Here is a 17,716-nt window from a genome sequence, read left to right as displayed (position 1 = left end):
TCCTGAGTTGGGAGTAGGTTAGGTTTAGCGGATTAAAGTTTCGCACTTCGGTTTTCGATGCTTCCCCCTACTATAAAAAAAAAATCTCTCACTGGTATCACAAACGACCAAAACTGGTCTATGTGTGGCTTAATGGCCTGCCAGATTAACCCAACCTAAAGTAAATTTTACACAACTATAAGGAAGATGAAAAAAATGATGCCTCTAAGAAGCCTGCTAAGAAATTATAATTAGCGACTGTCATCAGAAAAGAATTTCTGATCTTAGATAGAACCAGGAGACGAACCCAAGACCAACGTTTTATGAACTCCTGGCAATGGCGATTCAAATTAGTGCGGATAAATCATATCTTGAACAAAAAAATAAAATTAATATTTTAGAAGTTGTTTAACAGACAGAGCTTTTGGGCCAGTTGAGAGAAATAATCGATTAGTGACCTTTGATCTTTTAGATTATATTATTGGTAGTAAAAGAGGAAGAAAAAGGCGTATAAATGATAAAGCTAGTGAATTTCTTCAGACAACAACTGCCCAATATGAGTCCACGTATTCTGAATTAGAATACATTTCTTAATATCTTAAGAGAGAGATTAAGACATCTTCACAAATAAATCACAAATCACAGAAAATAGAGCTACATTGCAGAGATATAATACCCTTCAAAGTTGAATTTCCTATAGTATAAAAGAGTATGTATACAATATTTATATTGATTTTGATCGATCAGTTTGTATGGTAGCTATATGCAATAAAGATCTGATATCAGTCATTCCAGCAAATGAGCGGTTTTTTTGTACTCGTAAGAAAAGAACGTGTATGAAATTTCAGACCGGTATCTCAAAATAATCTCAAAAATGTACAGACTGACATTGTCGGATCGCCACAGTGATCATTTACATATATATATAATTTATAGGTCTCCGACGTTTGTGGCTAGTTATTAGAAACTTGTTCCAGGTATAAAAAGTATTACTGACGTATCTCAGCTTCCTCGTATATACGATTATATGTATATAAATACCCACAGTAATAGTAATAATAAAAATAATAATTTGACTTTTTCTTTAGTTTTCTTTGCTTTAGTTTGCGAGTTTTCCTGAACCTTTATTATTTTTTAAATGCATTTATACTTGAGCATTTTGCTTTGTGGCCTGTTGAAAAGCCGGTGTTGCCATTGTTGTTGCGCACTGTTGGCCCCACCACTGCCCTCAACCACTTTTCCGCAAAGCTAAATATAACTGCGAGCTGAGGCAAGCGTTTGAAACAATGAAAACGCACTCGACCGTGATTCCCTCATTGAGTTTGATGAGCGCTACTACGCTGAGCCAACTCTTCGTCTGACTGCGCTGCGCGGCGACGGTTTTCCGTGCTGGGCTATGTAATGTTTGCTGCTTCGCTGGAAAGGCAAGGGGCGCCGCTACCAACATTGCGGTGCGGTGCGGTTTGAGTGCAACTTATGGGAGCGAGCACAGTACATCTTTTCTAGGCTGGTCTTACAATTCAGTTTGTGTTCGACTTTACATTGTTCAGCAGCAGTGGAGCAGTAGAGCAACCAGCAGTGGGACAAGCGTTACAACTTTAAAACTCGTAATTGTAACATTTTCGAACAGCTGATTGTTGGCAGTGCAAGTGCATTGGCGTGTTGTTAGACAGGTCGTGGCGAGACAATGTCTCCTAATAGCAACTTCCTCACAGTGCTTATAGATTGATATAACCGTTAAGGAGACTAAGACTTCGGGCATGGATACGCAAAAGCTTACGAACAGCTCAAATGCGTTGGCCAGCAGTGTTCAGTTGGTGAAGGAGCGTAATCGAAGCATCAATAAAGTGAAACTTTGTGGTTATTTGAAGAAGAAACGAAATGTTAGTATGAACACGAAGTGAAGACGATAATTGCGGACGCGTGTACAAGCGTGAACTAAGAGATATTTTCGAAACAAGACTCAATAACAAATAAAAAAAATTCTGAATTTCAAAAGAGCAAAATATGTATTATAGGCAAAGTTCAAATTGGATATAAATATTTCTTAAAAATATTAAAAAAAGAAAATGAAAAAAGTTAAATAAATATTTTTCTACGCACATTTTACACACGCGTCCATAATTGATTGAATAAACAGCTCAAAAAAAATATAAAGTAAAAAAAAACCTGCTCAGTTGGAAAATTCAAAGTAAAACAAAAAACTAAAAAAAAACGACCAATTTTTCACTATTCCCATTACATACATATGTATAACAATATACTTGTTTTTGTTGTTTTGTTTACAACCGTTATTAGAAAGTTGGCGGTTGGCGTAAAATGTGGTTTGTGCTGCAGGATAAATTGCTGCTCTCCTATGCATCGAAGGAGGAGTATGACAATAAATTGGTCTCATTCAAAGACGTGCTCAATCTGGTGCCGGGCACAATGGTGCGTCCTTTGGGTGGCTTTCGCTTCACAATTGAGACCACAACGCAAGTAATGTATACCTTTGTGAGTATTTGGTTGCTATGTGCTACTATTTATATTACTTATTTAAATAATAACAGCAATTGTAATGTGTATTATATGAGTAATGCGTAAAGACATTTATATGTAAATATATTAGTCACGTTTTTTATAGTACTGATATCGTTATAAGCAAAAAGTTTGCAATTTGTGTATGTAGATTTATGAATAATTAAAAGAATATTAACAGTGTGCTCAGGAAGTGTTCGTATAATACCCTTAAAAAACATAGTATAAATGCCAACACACACCTGTATTTTGATCAGCTGATCGTCCACATTTCTCATGATCTGTCTGAACACCTGTCTTTGCTTGTTCAAGAAATTAATTTGAAGGTTAGTAACGCCCTTTTCGTTCTTATGCTTCCTTTTCCAAGATTTTGACAGATCTATTAACGGAAACTATTTTAGATATTTTAACAATTAAAATTGAAAAACAATTGTATATTATATTATGTCTTTTGATTAAGTGATCTGTTAAATTTTCATGGAGAAATGTTAAAAAATGTGGCAATGACAGCAATTACTCTGGCGAGTTTCGGAAAAAAGTCGAATTGCGATGCCCCTTATAACACGGTGCTACATCATCCTAAACCAAAAAAATCACAACTGTATCGTTACATAATCGCTTCACTCAGGTAACGACATTTCAATTTTTCACTTTGGGAACACGCAAGTTCTGGCAAAATCGGTTAATCTTTTTTGTAAAAAGAACAATGTAAGCAAATTCGAAAAAGACTCTCTGGCGTTACCTCGTAAATTATGTATAGAAATAGTGCTACAATTTTCAAAACGTAATTCAAATGAAGTATGTTGTTATTAGAAATAAATGAATAAAGAAATGAAGTATGTTTGAAGTTATATTGTTATTAGTAACATTGTCTCAAGATTCGTTAGAACTCGACATTGAATGGAATTTACTGCTGAAGTGTCAGGATGTGTTCAAAGCGTAGGTCTTTGGTTTCAACAATTTTTCTAATTTATAAATAGCAGAACATTTTAATATTTCCATATTAACTGTGACAAAAAAGCACGGGAAATTGTAATAAATACCCAAGGTAAATGATATTTCAAAAACAATATATTTTGCTAAGTTGGCAGGATTGTCCTTAATTACTACGCCAAATATGAGAGCGATCCATCAACCAGTTTGTTTACAGTGGCTGCTTAAGTCGGTACCCCTTATATTAGCGCGTTACGATTTTTACAATTGATGAATATAGCGAACAAAGAATTTGTCTAAAATGTTGTATTTCTAACCAAATTTCGTGTGCGGAATGGTTGCGAATTTTGGAAAAAGGCTTCTGGTGATTCAGTTATATCCAAAACTCAAGCCTACGAATGGTATTAAGCCTTCAAAGATGGTCGAGAGATCGTTGAAGACATGCCTCGTTCTGGATGACCTTCGACCTCCTCAACTGATGAAAATATTAAGAAAGTAAAGCATATTGGTGCTTGAAAGTCGTCGGGCAAGTGTTAGAGAGATAGTAAGAGTGCTCGACATCTCTCGTGAGTCCGTTCGAATGATTTTGGTGGATATTTTAGGTATGAAACGCGTTCTTTCTCGATTCGTCCCGATAAAGCTGAATCCTTTTCAAAAATAGTGCTGTAGACGGCTCTCTTTGGACATGCTTGAATGTGCGAATTCCGATCCCAGATTCATGAAGAGTATTATAACTGCCGATGAGACATAGGTTTATGTGTTTGACATGCAAACAAGTCAACAATCATCGGAATGGAAGGAAAAAAACGAGCCAAAACCAAAAAAAAAAAACACGCTAAAGCTGCTCAAAAATCAAGGTAATGCTCATTGTTTATTTTCGATATTCGCGGTTTGATGCATCATGACTTTGTTCCGGTCATCCGACCTGTTCCGACATCCGTCGAAAACGGCCGAAATTGTGGAAGAACAATCTATGGACTTTACGCGATGATAATGCAGCCACGATTGTGACCGAAATTAAAGTCAAAAAAGCTATAAATAGCATCGATGAACTACCATATTCACCAGATTTGGCTACATATCATTTTTTCTTGCCCCCTAAAGTGAAGTTGCTGTGCCGAACTCGTTTTCAGTCGATCGAAGAGATAAAGCAAAATTCGCTGAAGAAGCTGGAGGTCATCCCAAAAAGTGCTTATGAAAAGTGTTTCGAGGACTAGAGCAATCAATGGCATAAGTGCATTACATCTGGTGGAAAGTCGACAAAATAAATATTGATGACTAAATAAATATTTTGCGTTTTATTTACATTTTCCGGATACTTTGTCTCAATGTATACAACGTGAACTTTGTATTACATGATTCATAAATAAATACAGGAAATAATAATTAAATTTAATTTGTTAAGATTATGCGCTCCTAAATTAGTTATCTTTGGCTGAGATTGTTACTATTAATTATTATAATCGATCGATTAAAAACTAAACTCGGCTTCTGTAATTTAGTAGGGAAAACATAATGTGTTTTAACTTTAAAATCATATCTTGTAAACTTGGATATTAAACTAATGAAAAGAATTGTCAAAAGCTCTATTCAGTCTTCAGCAAGCCATTAGAGTTATTTTAAAGCCATATATGTACATATGTAATTATATTAATAGATGAAACCAGCTTGATAATAACATATAATACTATGCAGCCTGCAAAATTTCTGTTGTTTTTATAAGAGAAAGCCACTGCAATACATTGTTTTGTTGTAAGATCAAACCTTCAAACGCCACCTGTGTATATTTCGCAGTTGTCGGACAATGATTCAAGAGATATAGAATCTTGGATCTTTTGTTTGTTTAGAAAAAACTGTATAGGTCAATTTAATAATAAAATAGTTAGATAGAAAAAATTCTACTCATACCAATAAAATGGTTGGTGTGTGTTGTCCGAGGTCTGCCTCATATGAAGTAATCATTCAAAAGTGATTGCTAATTTCTGTAAATACCATTATGAGTACAAAAGACAATGAAGGCAATTGACACAATGATCTGGATGACCATGAAATGGGGTTGATCATGGCAGCTGATGCTCCAAGGATATCGAAGAGACAAGCACTTCAATTTCATGCTTGAATAGAGTTTCGAATTACTTTCTCATCCTCCTATTCTCCGGATTAAAGCGCCAGTATTTCAGATTACATCTAGATAGACCTCTATTTTGGATCTATTTGCAGATTTTACTACAAAAAAATATATTGGAAAAATGAAATATTGCTGTAATTGGATTATTGTCCTCAATTTCAACGATGCTGTATGATAAAATCGAATTTTGCCGGAAAAAATAGCTTTTCTTTAAAACGATACGAATTTCGGCTGCCTTTTATAATCATAAAACACTGGTATTGAGAAACTTTTTCATACATACATATTTGTAGAAAATCTGTATCAAAAACTTGAATTACTTTTATAGACTTATAGTACTTAAAATATATTATATATAAAACTATTTAGCTGCAGCAATTTAAATCCATTTTAATTTATTAATTTGTTGATTGCACTCTATTCTAATCGCGTGTTTCTTCATCAGCACTGCGACGATCGCAACGCCTACCGCGAATGGATTACCATGCTGCTGGATAGTTTGACCAACACAACCAGCTCGAAAATTATTTCCGCCAACTCCTCCGCCTCAGCGTATGCGCTGCTACCTATACAGCAGCAACGTTTCCGCAATACATCTGTCGACAATATACCGTATGCGCTGTGGTCGGGTGTAGGGCAGAATTCACAGCGTCAGCGAGAGCTTTCGTCCAGCTGTGACTCGATGCGGCAGCGTGTGGAGTTGGCGGACGCCCAGAGTGAGTATGCGTATTTGGAGCGCATGGCAAACGTAAAAACGAGAAACGGCATAAAATCGACGACACGGGCTCTTTTAGCGCCGGCGCTGTCACTGCCCAGCCATAGTAGCGGCGCTGGTGGTGGCGGGGGTGGTACTGGTGCAGCGGTACGTTTGCCAATTGCGCGCAGCACAGCGAAATTACTGGAGCGCAACGGCGTGAATTCAAGCGATCCGCTGAAAAAATACCAACATCAACAACAACACTACCAAAAACGGCAGCAGCAGCAACAAGTGAACTGTTGCAACAGGAGTAGTGGCACAACAGCCAGCGCAACAAGTTGTAAAAGCTACAACAACAAAAGTAACGACAACGTCACAGATGCGCGTTTAACTACTGAAGCGAGGTAAGTAGCGTGCATGCATATGAATGTGTACATATGTGTGTATGTATAGGTATGCGGTATGCGCATGCGTACATTTGCTTGCTGACTTGAATGGTGCAATAGGCGAACAATAAAAGAAACTATGCGCATATGCAATTTAAAATTCAAACAATAAACAGAAATGCCTTTCATGCCATTTAACATAACATTATATAACGGCATTTCAGTGCGACCCACTTCCGTTTGCATGGTGAAAGTAATTGGACTGACTTTACCACACTCGACAATGGCCGCAATTCCTCAAGTGCTGGCAGCACATCTTCCTCAGCTTCCGCATCCGCTTGCCATGGACCAATTAACCAAACAGTCTTGAAGATAAATAGCATGTTCCAGCAGCAATCAAGTTCTTCCACGACGTCGGAAAGCGCCAGCGCGAGCCGCCAACATGTGGTGAATAAAGAATTGCCATCCTATCCAAAGCCAACACAAGCGAACTGTGATCGAAACGAATTTACTCCAAAGTATAAGCGTAACAAAAGCAACATCAATGCCAGCGAACGCAACAACAATAACTGGTTGTTGTCAGATAACTGTTCAATGAGTGATGATGCTGAAGTTGATGTGGACACCAATTCTACAGCATACGCTAACAACCACAAAGACAGGTAAGCAATCAAAAAGAAATTGTTTACATACTCCATAGCAAAGCCGATGCAATGAAACTTATTATATCCAAATAATTGATAATCAAATAAACAGCTGATTGCAGATGCAGTCAGTATAAAACCGCAAATACTCGTATTGATCAATATTATACCACAAAGTCACTATTAAAGATTTTAGCTAATCATTGAGGGCTCCGTCATCTTAATGGTTGAAATACATAGCTGTGGATAAAACCCAAGTAATAGCTATTAGATCACAATAAACATTATCAATAGTGCACAAGTGACTTAGCCTACAGGATTCTTAGTTGATGGGCGAAAACGAATAATGAGAATAGTTTAGTGCGATCCATACACTAAAATTAAGCGCATCCATATGACCTGCGGAAAAGACTATTTGTCTCTGTTGAATAATATTAACCAGAGAAAATTATGTTTTTATCATTTGAATTTTTAAAATCTGTTGTACATATGTAAGTAGTTACTTTAAAGTGTTGATAAAATTAAATTTTTCTTAAAAAATGTTTTTTCTCACACTAAGTTCTTCTTTGTCACTCGTTTCAAAATATGAAAACCTTAAACATCACGAGTCAATTGTGCAACACATTTACATAGAGAGTTTTTTGAAGGTTGGCTTATAACACAAAATATATACACATAATACTTTGAGCAAAAAATAGTAAGACTTTACTCATAATTTTAATATTTTGAATTTATTCCACAAAATCGGGGTTACTTGAGATTTTGGCTTTGGCCTAATACACTTGTGCCAACGTTTCTTCAAATTCTCGAAACAGTTGTTAAAGTCAATTTCCGGAATAGGCTTCAATGCGCCTAGCGATTGATGTTTAATGTCTTCAATTGACTCAAAACGGCTTCCCCGGAGTGGTCGTTTGAGTTTGCTGAATATTTTTCGAAAAAATTTAGTGATTTTTGAACTAATCGTGCTTTTACTTTTCTTAAGCCCAGCGTTCTCGGCAATCTTTGAATAATTTATAACGGGTTTTCCAATAGAGACGCTTTGAAAGTAGAACAATAGGGTTTGCCATTTCATCGCCAAAATTATTAAAATTTACTACGGAAATTCGGAGTCAGTGGGCTCAACTTTAAAAGCACTACGTCCAATTTATGGTCGTCATAATCATCCTGTCAGATCAACAATTGAGCGTCAAGTGGAAAAAACACAGTACAAAATGTTCCCGTGACAGTGAGACATATTGCATCAGTTGAGGAAGACCGAAATCAGTCTCTCACACGTCGTTCTCAAGCGTTGGGCATCTCTGTGACGTCAGTGTGGCAAATTTTGCGAAAAGATAGTGGCTTACATCCTCACAATATTAAATTGATACAAGAATTGAAGTCGCTTGACCACCAGAATCGTCATATGTTCGAGAATTGGGCTGAGCAACATTGAAAACGATCCGGATTTTCATCGAAAAATCATCTTCAGCGATGAGGCTCATTTCACAGATGTCACTGACAGTTTCGAGTGAAATTTAAATTAAAAAGTCTTACAATTTTTTGCACACAGTAATATATCAACTCTAATTGAAACAATATGCAATTGCAGCCAGTTAGGTATTTACTATGAAGTATATTCAAAACAATTTAGAATAACGCATTGCGGAATTTTGGAGATTCATATGGAATTATTTTAAACGATTATCTCGAAAATAGTAAAATAATAATAAAGCAAAAAACTGTTCCGAATGAATTTTGCCAAAATAACTTTTAGTACAAGGAGCGTTCCAAAGTAAACAGGACTTTTTGAATCTAGCGCCCCCTGATGGCGCCATCTATATGTCGACTGGTGCGTTAGAATCTGCGATTGTCCAGTGAGAATTTCATGACATTTCATTGATTGGAAGTGAAGTTATTGCGTTTTAAATGTCAGCATGTTTGTGTTATCGGTGCGAAAATGAGCTTGGAACAAAGAGCCAAAATTAAATTTTGTTTTAAAATTGTTTAAACTTTTATCGAAACGTTTCAATTGATGAAACAAGTTTATGGCGATGATTGCCTATCCCGTAGCAGAGTGCACGAGTGCTTTCAACGTTTTCAAAGTGGTTGTGAGGACATAAATGACGATCAACATGTGGGTCAATCAAAATCCGTGATCACCAGATATTCCATCGAAACTGCGCGTGAAGTCATCAAAAATCAGCCGAAATCATCATTGAAATTCATGGAAATGGAATTGAACATCCCCAGAACATCGATTTAACGCATTTTAACCGAAAATTTGGGCTTACGAAAGGTGTGTGCACGGTTTGTTCCGCACAAATTGACTGACGACCAAAAATTGCTCAGAATCCAACATTTGATCGACACTTGTGACCGATTATTTGACCAAAAATCACATTTTAACCATTAACCACTCCCCGTATTCATCTGATATGGCACCTTGCGACTTCTTCCTTTTCGGAAAAATGCATTTGCCCATGAAAGGAAAGCGTTATGCTGACATAGAGGCCATTCAAAAGGCTGGCACCGGCATACTGGCGGCCATACCGGCCAACGAGCTTAAACGCTCGTTCGACATGCTTTTGGACCGTGCAAAAAGCTGTATTGAAGCAGAAGGAGACTATTTTGAATAAAATAAATTGATTTTGCCGAAAAAACCATTTGTTCTGTTTTTTTAAGTCCTGTTTACTTTGGAACGCACATTGTATACATGCACACTCGTGGCCACGCAAACCTTACCACTATTCATTCTTAAATTTTTTTCTGACTTTTTCGTTCGTTCTGGATTTTCTTCAATTTTGTTTTTTTTTATGTTTTTAAAAAACTAAATTATATTATCTAATTATAATTATAGTTTTTAATTTATTACGTTTATGAGTAAAACACAAATTAGCTTTTCTGTGCTTATACAAAAGCGGCCGATTTTATTGTTTTTAAAGTGAAACCCACTAAACTTCGTGTTTCAATTAAAAACAAATAAAATAAAATATTAATTTCAATTATAATGTAAATGAAATTAAATTCTTCTTCTTCTTCTTAATTGGCGTAGACACCGCTTACGCGATTATAGTGTAAATGAAATTAAATTAAAAAAATAAAAAATATCATGTTTTCATCGCATGTCAGCCTCTTACATTTCGAGCTCATATTGTAAAGTTCATTATCTTTCAATTGATTTATCTATAGCTGAATGTGCCTTGTTTCTAATTTTTAATATTTTTGATAAATAACATGTCATTAACTTTTTTATGAATAAAAAATTTCTATACCGCAAAAATTACCGCTATAAAGTGTAGTCAAATATGTACAATACTTGAAAATTTTAAATGGTAAGGTTTGCGTGGCCACGAGTGTATATAAATATACATAAGTTACAATATAAAAAAGAGAAAAATAAGAATTTATTTAAAACTTTACAAACATTTGACAAGCTTATAATTGTAACAACAGGTTCTGGATTTGCGATTAAATCTCGAAAATAAATGTGAACAAATTGTGGGGACTTGGAGCACAGAAACCAAATTCATATGGCAATTCGACTGTTTTTTATTAAGCTTTTTTGATAGAATTTGGGTTTATATGGTCTGTTACAGAATCAGCTGCGCTTTATAGCAGGACTTTTTATCAAATAAATAATATTTATTGTTATTTTTTTGTTTTCTTAGAAATAAATCCAGCACTTGTTTCATGAATTACCATTTTCAAAAATATCTTCACAACTCTCTCTTAGTGTATTGTTAATCTGTGTAGTTTACAAAAACAAAATTAGTAAGAGTATTAGTACGAGTATGAACATGTAAAACAGTTGCCTTATTGTACAATTTTTATGACTTGAACGCCCACACATTTGTAATGAGTAAACAAAACAGTAAAATGGGGTCTTTCCAATACTCATATACCGGCGAGATAAGAGTTTCGCTATAAATAGCTACTTGCGAGACACTTCCTAAAACACACGTACATACATACATGTATTACCAGACACTGGAAACTTATGCAAAAAAGGGAGCTTCAAAGCGCGCGCATATTAGAGTGGTTAGCATAGAACTTCTGAAGTGGAGCTACTCTTATGCATACATTTATATATTATAGTAATTGGTGCATTTTTTAAATTTTGCCACTCGCTTTCAAATAACTTGTTTTTTTAATTAATATACATGCCCCTGAAGTAGGATAAAATATTCAGCTCCATTCATCGTTTACCTTGTAGAAGTATTTAGCAGACGCTAAATTTTACATGTTTTTATGAGGTTGGCGGTTGAGAAATGTATTAAAGAATTTATTCGTGAATCCTTGGCCAAAAATAATACTGTCACAATGCCACAATCTTACATAATTGTCGAACGTTAAACTTTTCCTATTACTAAAAATAAAGATAACCTTAAATGACCGTCGCAGAGCCAAAGGCTATCCCGAAAATCGAGTTTGAGCAGTTTCGACGATTTTGTTGCGAGTCAGCAGCAATTCGCAGGTGGAAATACGGTTCATAAGACTACTGAGTCAAGTAATCACAAAACTGTTTGAGAACGTCATCTTATCTTTCTAACGCCATATAGCGTAATCCGTTACCACTCATACAATGCGAGATACAGATTACTAAAGCTAAAGAGCCATTTGAACTCTTCAATTATTTTAGGCAATCACTGTGCCGGGGCAATAGAAGAATTTTTATGAAAAATATTACTTTCCGATATTGAACTAACCATACCATCGCTGTGTAGGGTATCGGCGGCAATGCATAGCCAATAAAATATAAAAACAATGTCTATAAAGACCACAAAAGCATCTGGATAGGGTGGACACGTCAATCGGCTGGCTGTGACTGAATGAATAAAGTTCGTTTAGCGGATGCGTTGCTGCAGTCATTTAAAGTCTAAAGTATTGCATGTACGCTGCGAATAAGCTCTGCATATGTGTGTGTTTGGGCATGTGATGTGTGCATATTTCCGTACTGTGACGTGCTATTTTTGACTTCACTCTTAAGTCAATGTAAACAGCGGAATAGCAGGCACCATTGAGTGCCAGCGACGAGCAGCACGCAACATCCATCTATCCAGCTATTAGTGGCAGCGACAAGGAGGAAATTTAAATTCTTACATATGCACATATGTACATACATACAAATGTCTTTAGATATATGTTAGTATATACATGCATTCGTATAGATTTAAATGGCATATGCATTGCGTTGAGGCATTGATTCATTGGAGTTTGCGGCGACGCTTAGCGTTGCAGCGGCACATGGTTTAGCTCAGACTAGAAATTTCAAATGAACTGTAATTATATACCTAAGTAGAAGTGTTTAGCGCGCACAAATGTATACATTTAGAGCAAAACAGAGTGATTTTCTCTTGAATGTCTGTTCCATACAGCGAACGCACTTGAAAACGCTGGAAAAGTAAGAATCAAAATAATTCAAGTGTATTTTAACTTATGCACCTACATATATATACCTACATATATTATGTCGATGGTACATATGGGCTTGCGTATACTTGAAGCACGTAAGGATAGTTGCATGTGCAGTAAATAAAAAGATGCCTTACAGATGATGCTTCACCACGTCGACACACACACACACGACAGCCACATCTCCTTTCTATATGGTACTCGTACTTTCTCGACATGCACTGGAGTGTGTAGTGTTTGTTTGTGTTTTTGTTTTTTACAATTTTCATTTTTTTAACTGTTCTTTTTTCCAACTCCAAAATCTATTTCCAGCCATGCAATGGTTATGGTGAAAGACCAAATTCAACGCATGAACATCAAAGGCCGGAAGGAAACCGTGTCGTATGCGAATGCAGATGTCGCAGTCGAGCGACATGAGCAGAGGCGTATTGTCCTAACGAAAAAGTTGGAGGAAGAATCATTTATTGAATCGGCAGCCAGTATGGCCAAAGCAGTTGTTGATAAGGCGCATGCAAAATCAGTGGATAGTGATCTGGAAAGTGTAGGTGATGAGGAACAACAACTCGTTGTTGACAAAGCGGCGTCGGCGACTTGTAATAGGTCATCAGAGCCGATTTATGCTGTTGTGGATTTGGCGCACAAATATGCACAGCGACAGCAACGAAATGTGCGAAACAATTTGAAAAGTTTGGACGCGAATCGGTGTAGAAGCTATGAAAGCATTATACAGGGTGTGGAGCACAGTGTGGGTTTGACGAATGGAAATGGACCGATGGGGGTGAGTGCAAGTAAAGTGATAAACATGCAAGCCTGTGATAAATTATGATTCCGATGAAAATTTTCGAAATTGATGCCAATACCGAACAAATTGTTTTGTTTTATGTAAAAAGTGGTAAAATTAGCAGTTGTAAAAACAATTGTTTGGAAAATAAATACAGAAACTCAAATATCGGTGTGATGGATCAGAAAAAAATATTCACAAAAACTTTATAATTTTGATTTTGATTTTTTAAAATGAATCAGTGTAAAACACAGGCTTATTTCTAATGCATATAAAGAGCAAGTAATAAATTTATACTCATCTCAAAACAGAAATCAAATAGTAATCTACATGATGATGACATTGACGGCATCTACGAGGATGGTGATAACTTTGCTGCGACTTGTGAAAATGGTGGATTACCAAATGCTGAAGAGGATGAAAATATATATGAACCTGTTGGTTTCGACAACTTTGGCAGCCAAAAGGTATTATTTTTATTTATATGTATTTGTAAAAATAAGATTAATTAAGATTAGTAGGATGGAAAGGGAAAAGTGCAGGACATTTTTTTTGTAGCCGCTGTTTACCAATCTGAAGTACTTTTTATTGAATTATAATATTTTACAATTACGTAAGTTGCCTTTTATATTTCGGAATTCGATAACTCGCAACTGTATCGAAAAGTTGTTGGACATTTTTGATGTAATATATACTCAGAACGTTTTGACAAACGAGCGCTATTGGTGTTGTTTACAGTAACTTAAAATATTCAGCCTGGCCAAAAATAGAATTAAATCGCTAACATTTTGACCCGCTTATTTGTTACAACTTTCGATGTGGATTAACTCAGCAACAGTATATCGACGAACTTAATTCAATGTTTTACGATGAAGTTCCATTAATGACCAGTGTATTGAGAACTTAGATCATTCCAAGACGAATTTGGTAAAGGTCATCCAAAATAAGTCGTTGCTCCGGAAGATCGGCATGTGACCAATCTTGAGATTGAGAAAACTATAGAACTGATTATAAGCAAGATTTGTCCATTTTGGATCCCACGCCGTAAAGCTTAATCCGTTACCACTTATACAATGCGAGATACAAATTACTAAAGCTAAAGAGCCATTTGAATTCTTTAATTATTTTAGGTAATTATTGTGCTAGGGCAATAGAAGAATTTTTATGAAAAATATTACTTTCCGATTTTGAACTAGCCATACCATCGCTGTGTAGGGTATCGGCGGCAATGCATAGCCAATAAAATATAAAAAAATGTCTATAAAGACCACAAAAGCGTCATTGCCTATCTTGAGATTGAGAAAACTATAGAATTGATTATATATAAGATTTGTCCACTTTGGATCCCACACCGTCGATCGCTCAAGAAAGGCTCGTGACGATTGGTCGAGAGAAATGTTAAAAAAATACGAAAACAGTGTTTTCATACAGATCTATGACATCATGACGGCTGATGAATTGTAAATAAACGCGTATGAGCTCGAAAGTAAACAGTAGTCGACTGTATGGGTGTTTCCAGATGAGCCGAATTCAACAAAAGTTATTCGCGCACGAAGCACTTCCAAGCAAATGGTTGCCTGTTTTTTTAGAAAAACGACATGTCGCAACCATACCACTAAAACAAGACATAACAGTAAATTCTGAGTGGTACATAACCATTTTTTTACCAGTTGTCTCTCAGGAAACCAACCGTCGAAAGCAAATCATTCTTTACCACGAAAATGCGAGCTCTCACACATCAATTGAAACAAATACATTTTTGAGGACTCAAAACATCTATTTTATGAGTCGTCGTCAACGGTCTACGTTTTTCGACACCTGAAGAGGCGGTTGATGCGTTCAGAAGGCATGTTTTGGAGAAACACAGTGGCAAAAGTGCTCACAATTGGCTCGAACGCATGAACGCATGGAGAATAGTTTTTATTACATTGTATTAGTTTTTGTTCTCCAATATAAATACACCCTCGTATGTGTGATCATTTTCAAAGACTTCTTATAAACCGGAAAATGATTGATTTTAAATACATTTTTAAGACTTCATACGAGACATAATGGAGGAGATCGAGAATCTATGTAAATGGGATTAAGCTCAATTTCTATTGTCATTGAATTGTACTCGTTAAGTCAGTCCTGGATTATCTCTTGCAAGAATCAGTTTCTATAGAAAGCACTATTACATTCAGGGAAGAGAAGTGAGCCAATTTATGTATATGCTTTGCATTTCTAACAAGAATAATAATTTCATTTGTATTTGAAAAGAATTTAGTAGCAACATAACCTTAAACAAGAAAAAACTTAACAGCGGCTGCAGCAAAGCTAAAATACTCGTCATAGGAGCATTTCTTATAGTATAAAATGGTATAAAAATCTTTATCTTGATTTTGAACGGACAGTTTGTATGGTAGCTACATATATACTATAGTGGTTCGATTAAAAAAATGTGCGGAGATTGTACTGTTGCCATAATCTACGTCAAATTTTGTGAATATATCTTGACAAATAAAAAAGTTGTTCATGCCCAAAAATCATTTGGATCGTTCAGTTTCTATTGCAACTACTTGTATGCTATAGTGGTCCGATATTGGCGGTTCCGGCAAATCTTAAACTTTTTGTGTAGAATATATATGTAGATACATGTTGATATCATATTCAAAAACTTTCTTTAGAAAAATTTAAAACTGTAACAACGTCCACTTGCAGATTACGGCCTCTGCGACGCAACCGAACGCTTTTTGGCGCTACATAACACGTTTGAAAGTCAATTCGCTGCTGCAGTTTACGCGCATGCGTCGTCACCAGCCCACTGACTATGACACCATAGACTTATCAACGCCATCTCCGTCACCCACACCCGCAGCGAGCAATAGCAAAACAAAAACAACATTAGGAAAGAAACAGCCAGCGGCAGTGTCTGCTACCACTACAATACAAACAAACACAACGTCATCACAATTTGCCAGCATTAAACGCAAATTCGGCGCACACCGCAAATCGATGCAGGTGCGTGTGCGTAAAATATGTGCGCGCCACTATGAACCAAAGACAAATTTCGGCAATAAACAAGCCACACAACAACAACTGAATGGTAATGGACACTTTGCTGGCGGTGGCAGTGGTGGTGGTGCGGCGAACGGTGTCAACAGCGTGGGTGGGGCGGCGAAAAAGTCAAAATATCGTTGGAAGTCAGTGAAAATTAGGCCAAAGCATTTTAATGGCGCCTACAATGGCAATAACTGTGGCACGAGTTGCACAACCGATGATATAAGCTGTAAATCGACGCGGCGACAATCTTTCTTCGGCAGTCTGCCGCACTTGCGCAAAGCGCGTGTATCGCTTTTCTCCACGCCGAATTTACATTTGACGGCGAAAGATCAGAATTGTAATGTTAGTAATGTGAGCGAGGTCTTTGATAAAGCGACTGAGGATAAAATGCCAGCGGAGCGTAAGCGTGAATATGAAGAGCTGAATGAGAGCAGCTGAGCGTATTCATGCACATTTTTGTGGAATGATGAATAATGCAATCATTTTTAAAAACTGAGTGTAGATGTACTTATTTTATTATATTTAGTCTAAGTAAACATTTGCGCAAATGTTTGTAAAACGAATAAAAGTCAGTTTTAAGGCTCGTAATTAAGTCAATATTAATACTGGGATTGACTGAGAATATACATATAAGATATACTCGTTAAAGGAAGTGTAAATACACATATTTTATATTGTATTTAAAAAGTCTAAAGTTATAAGCAAAATTGTAAAGAACTTTAGTAAATCTCACTTTAAATAACCATCATTATGATGGTGCCAGTAAAGGGTGTGCTAAGTTATTATTATAACTTCTGCATCTACAACTACATAAATATGTAAATATATGTGAAAAAGGCCAGGGATAAATATTTGAAACTTAGGATTATATATCCAAAACTGATTTCATTAATTATACATTGTTACAAAATACCCGGAAATTGTAAATAAACGCAAAATATTTAATTATTAATCAATATTTATTTCGTTGCCTTCAAAATAATCCTCACCAGATGTAATACACTTATGTCAACGAACTTTCCAGTCATCGAAACACTTTTCATAAGCACTTTTTGGGAACTGAAGGCCATCCTTCAGCGAATTTTGTTTTATCTCTTCGATCGACTGAAGACAAGTTCCACGAAGCGGTAATATCAGTTTGGGGAACAAGAAAAAATCACACGGAGGCAAATCTGGTGAAGACCGTGGTTAACCGATGGTGTTCATAGTGTTTTTGAC

At 36.1% G+C, this 17,716-nt stretch overlaps 1 protein-coding gene across 1 annotated transcript; it reads left to right on the top strand.

The window, feature by feature from the left end:
- Window positions 1-1,393: 1,393 nt before the first annotated feature.
- On the top strand, window positions 1,394-17,460 carry LOC120775592. The gene is made up of 7 exons (XM_040105827.1): window positions 1,394-1,862; window positions 2,278-2,472; window positions 6,003-6,658; window positions 6,865-7,302; window positions 12,988-13,453; window positions 13,768-13,923; window positions 16,157-17,460. Exons 1-7 carry the CDS (start codon window positions 1,740-1,742, stop codon window positions 16,934-16,936), a joined length of 2,814 nt encoding a protein of 937 aa, XP_039961761.1. The 5' UTR covers window positions 1,394-1,739; the 3' UTR covers window positions 16,937-17,460.
- The last annotated feature ends 256 nt before the right edge of the window (window positions 17,461-17,716 follow it).

Source organism: Bactrocera tryoni, chromosome 4 (assembly GCF_016617805.1).
Source record: "Bactrocera tryoni isolate S06 chromosome 4, CSIRO_BtryS06_freeze2, whole genome shotgun sequence".
Lineage (NCBI taxonomy): Eukaryota > Metazoa > Arthropoda > Insecta > Diptera > Tephritidae > Bactrocera > Bactrocera tryoni.
This window is presented reverse-complemented; position numbering and strand designations above follow the sequence as displayed.

Bases quoted from the DNA above. Each gene is read 5' to 3' on its own strand.
- LOC120775592 (XM_040105827.1), top strand. From the start codon at position 1,740: ATGGATACGCAAAAGCTTACGAACAGCTCAAATGCGTTGGCCAGCAGT. The intron at 2,473-6,002 runs GTGAGTATTTGG...TTTCTTCATCAG, and splicing joins CGCAAGTAATGTATACCTTT to CACTGCGACGATCGCAACGC. The intron at 7,303-12,987 runs GTAAGCAATCAA...ATCTATTTCCAG, and splicing joins GCTAACAACCACAAAGACAG to CCATGCAATGGTTATGGTGA.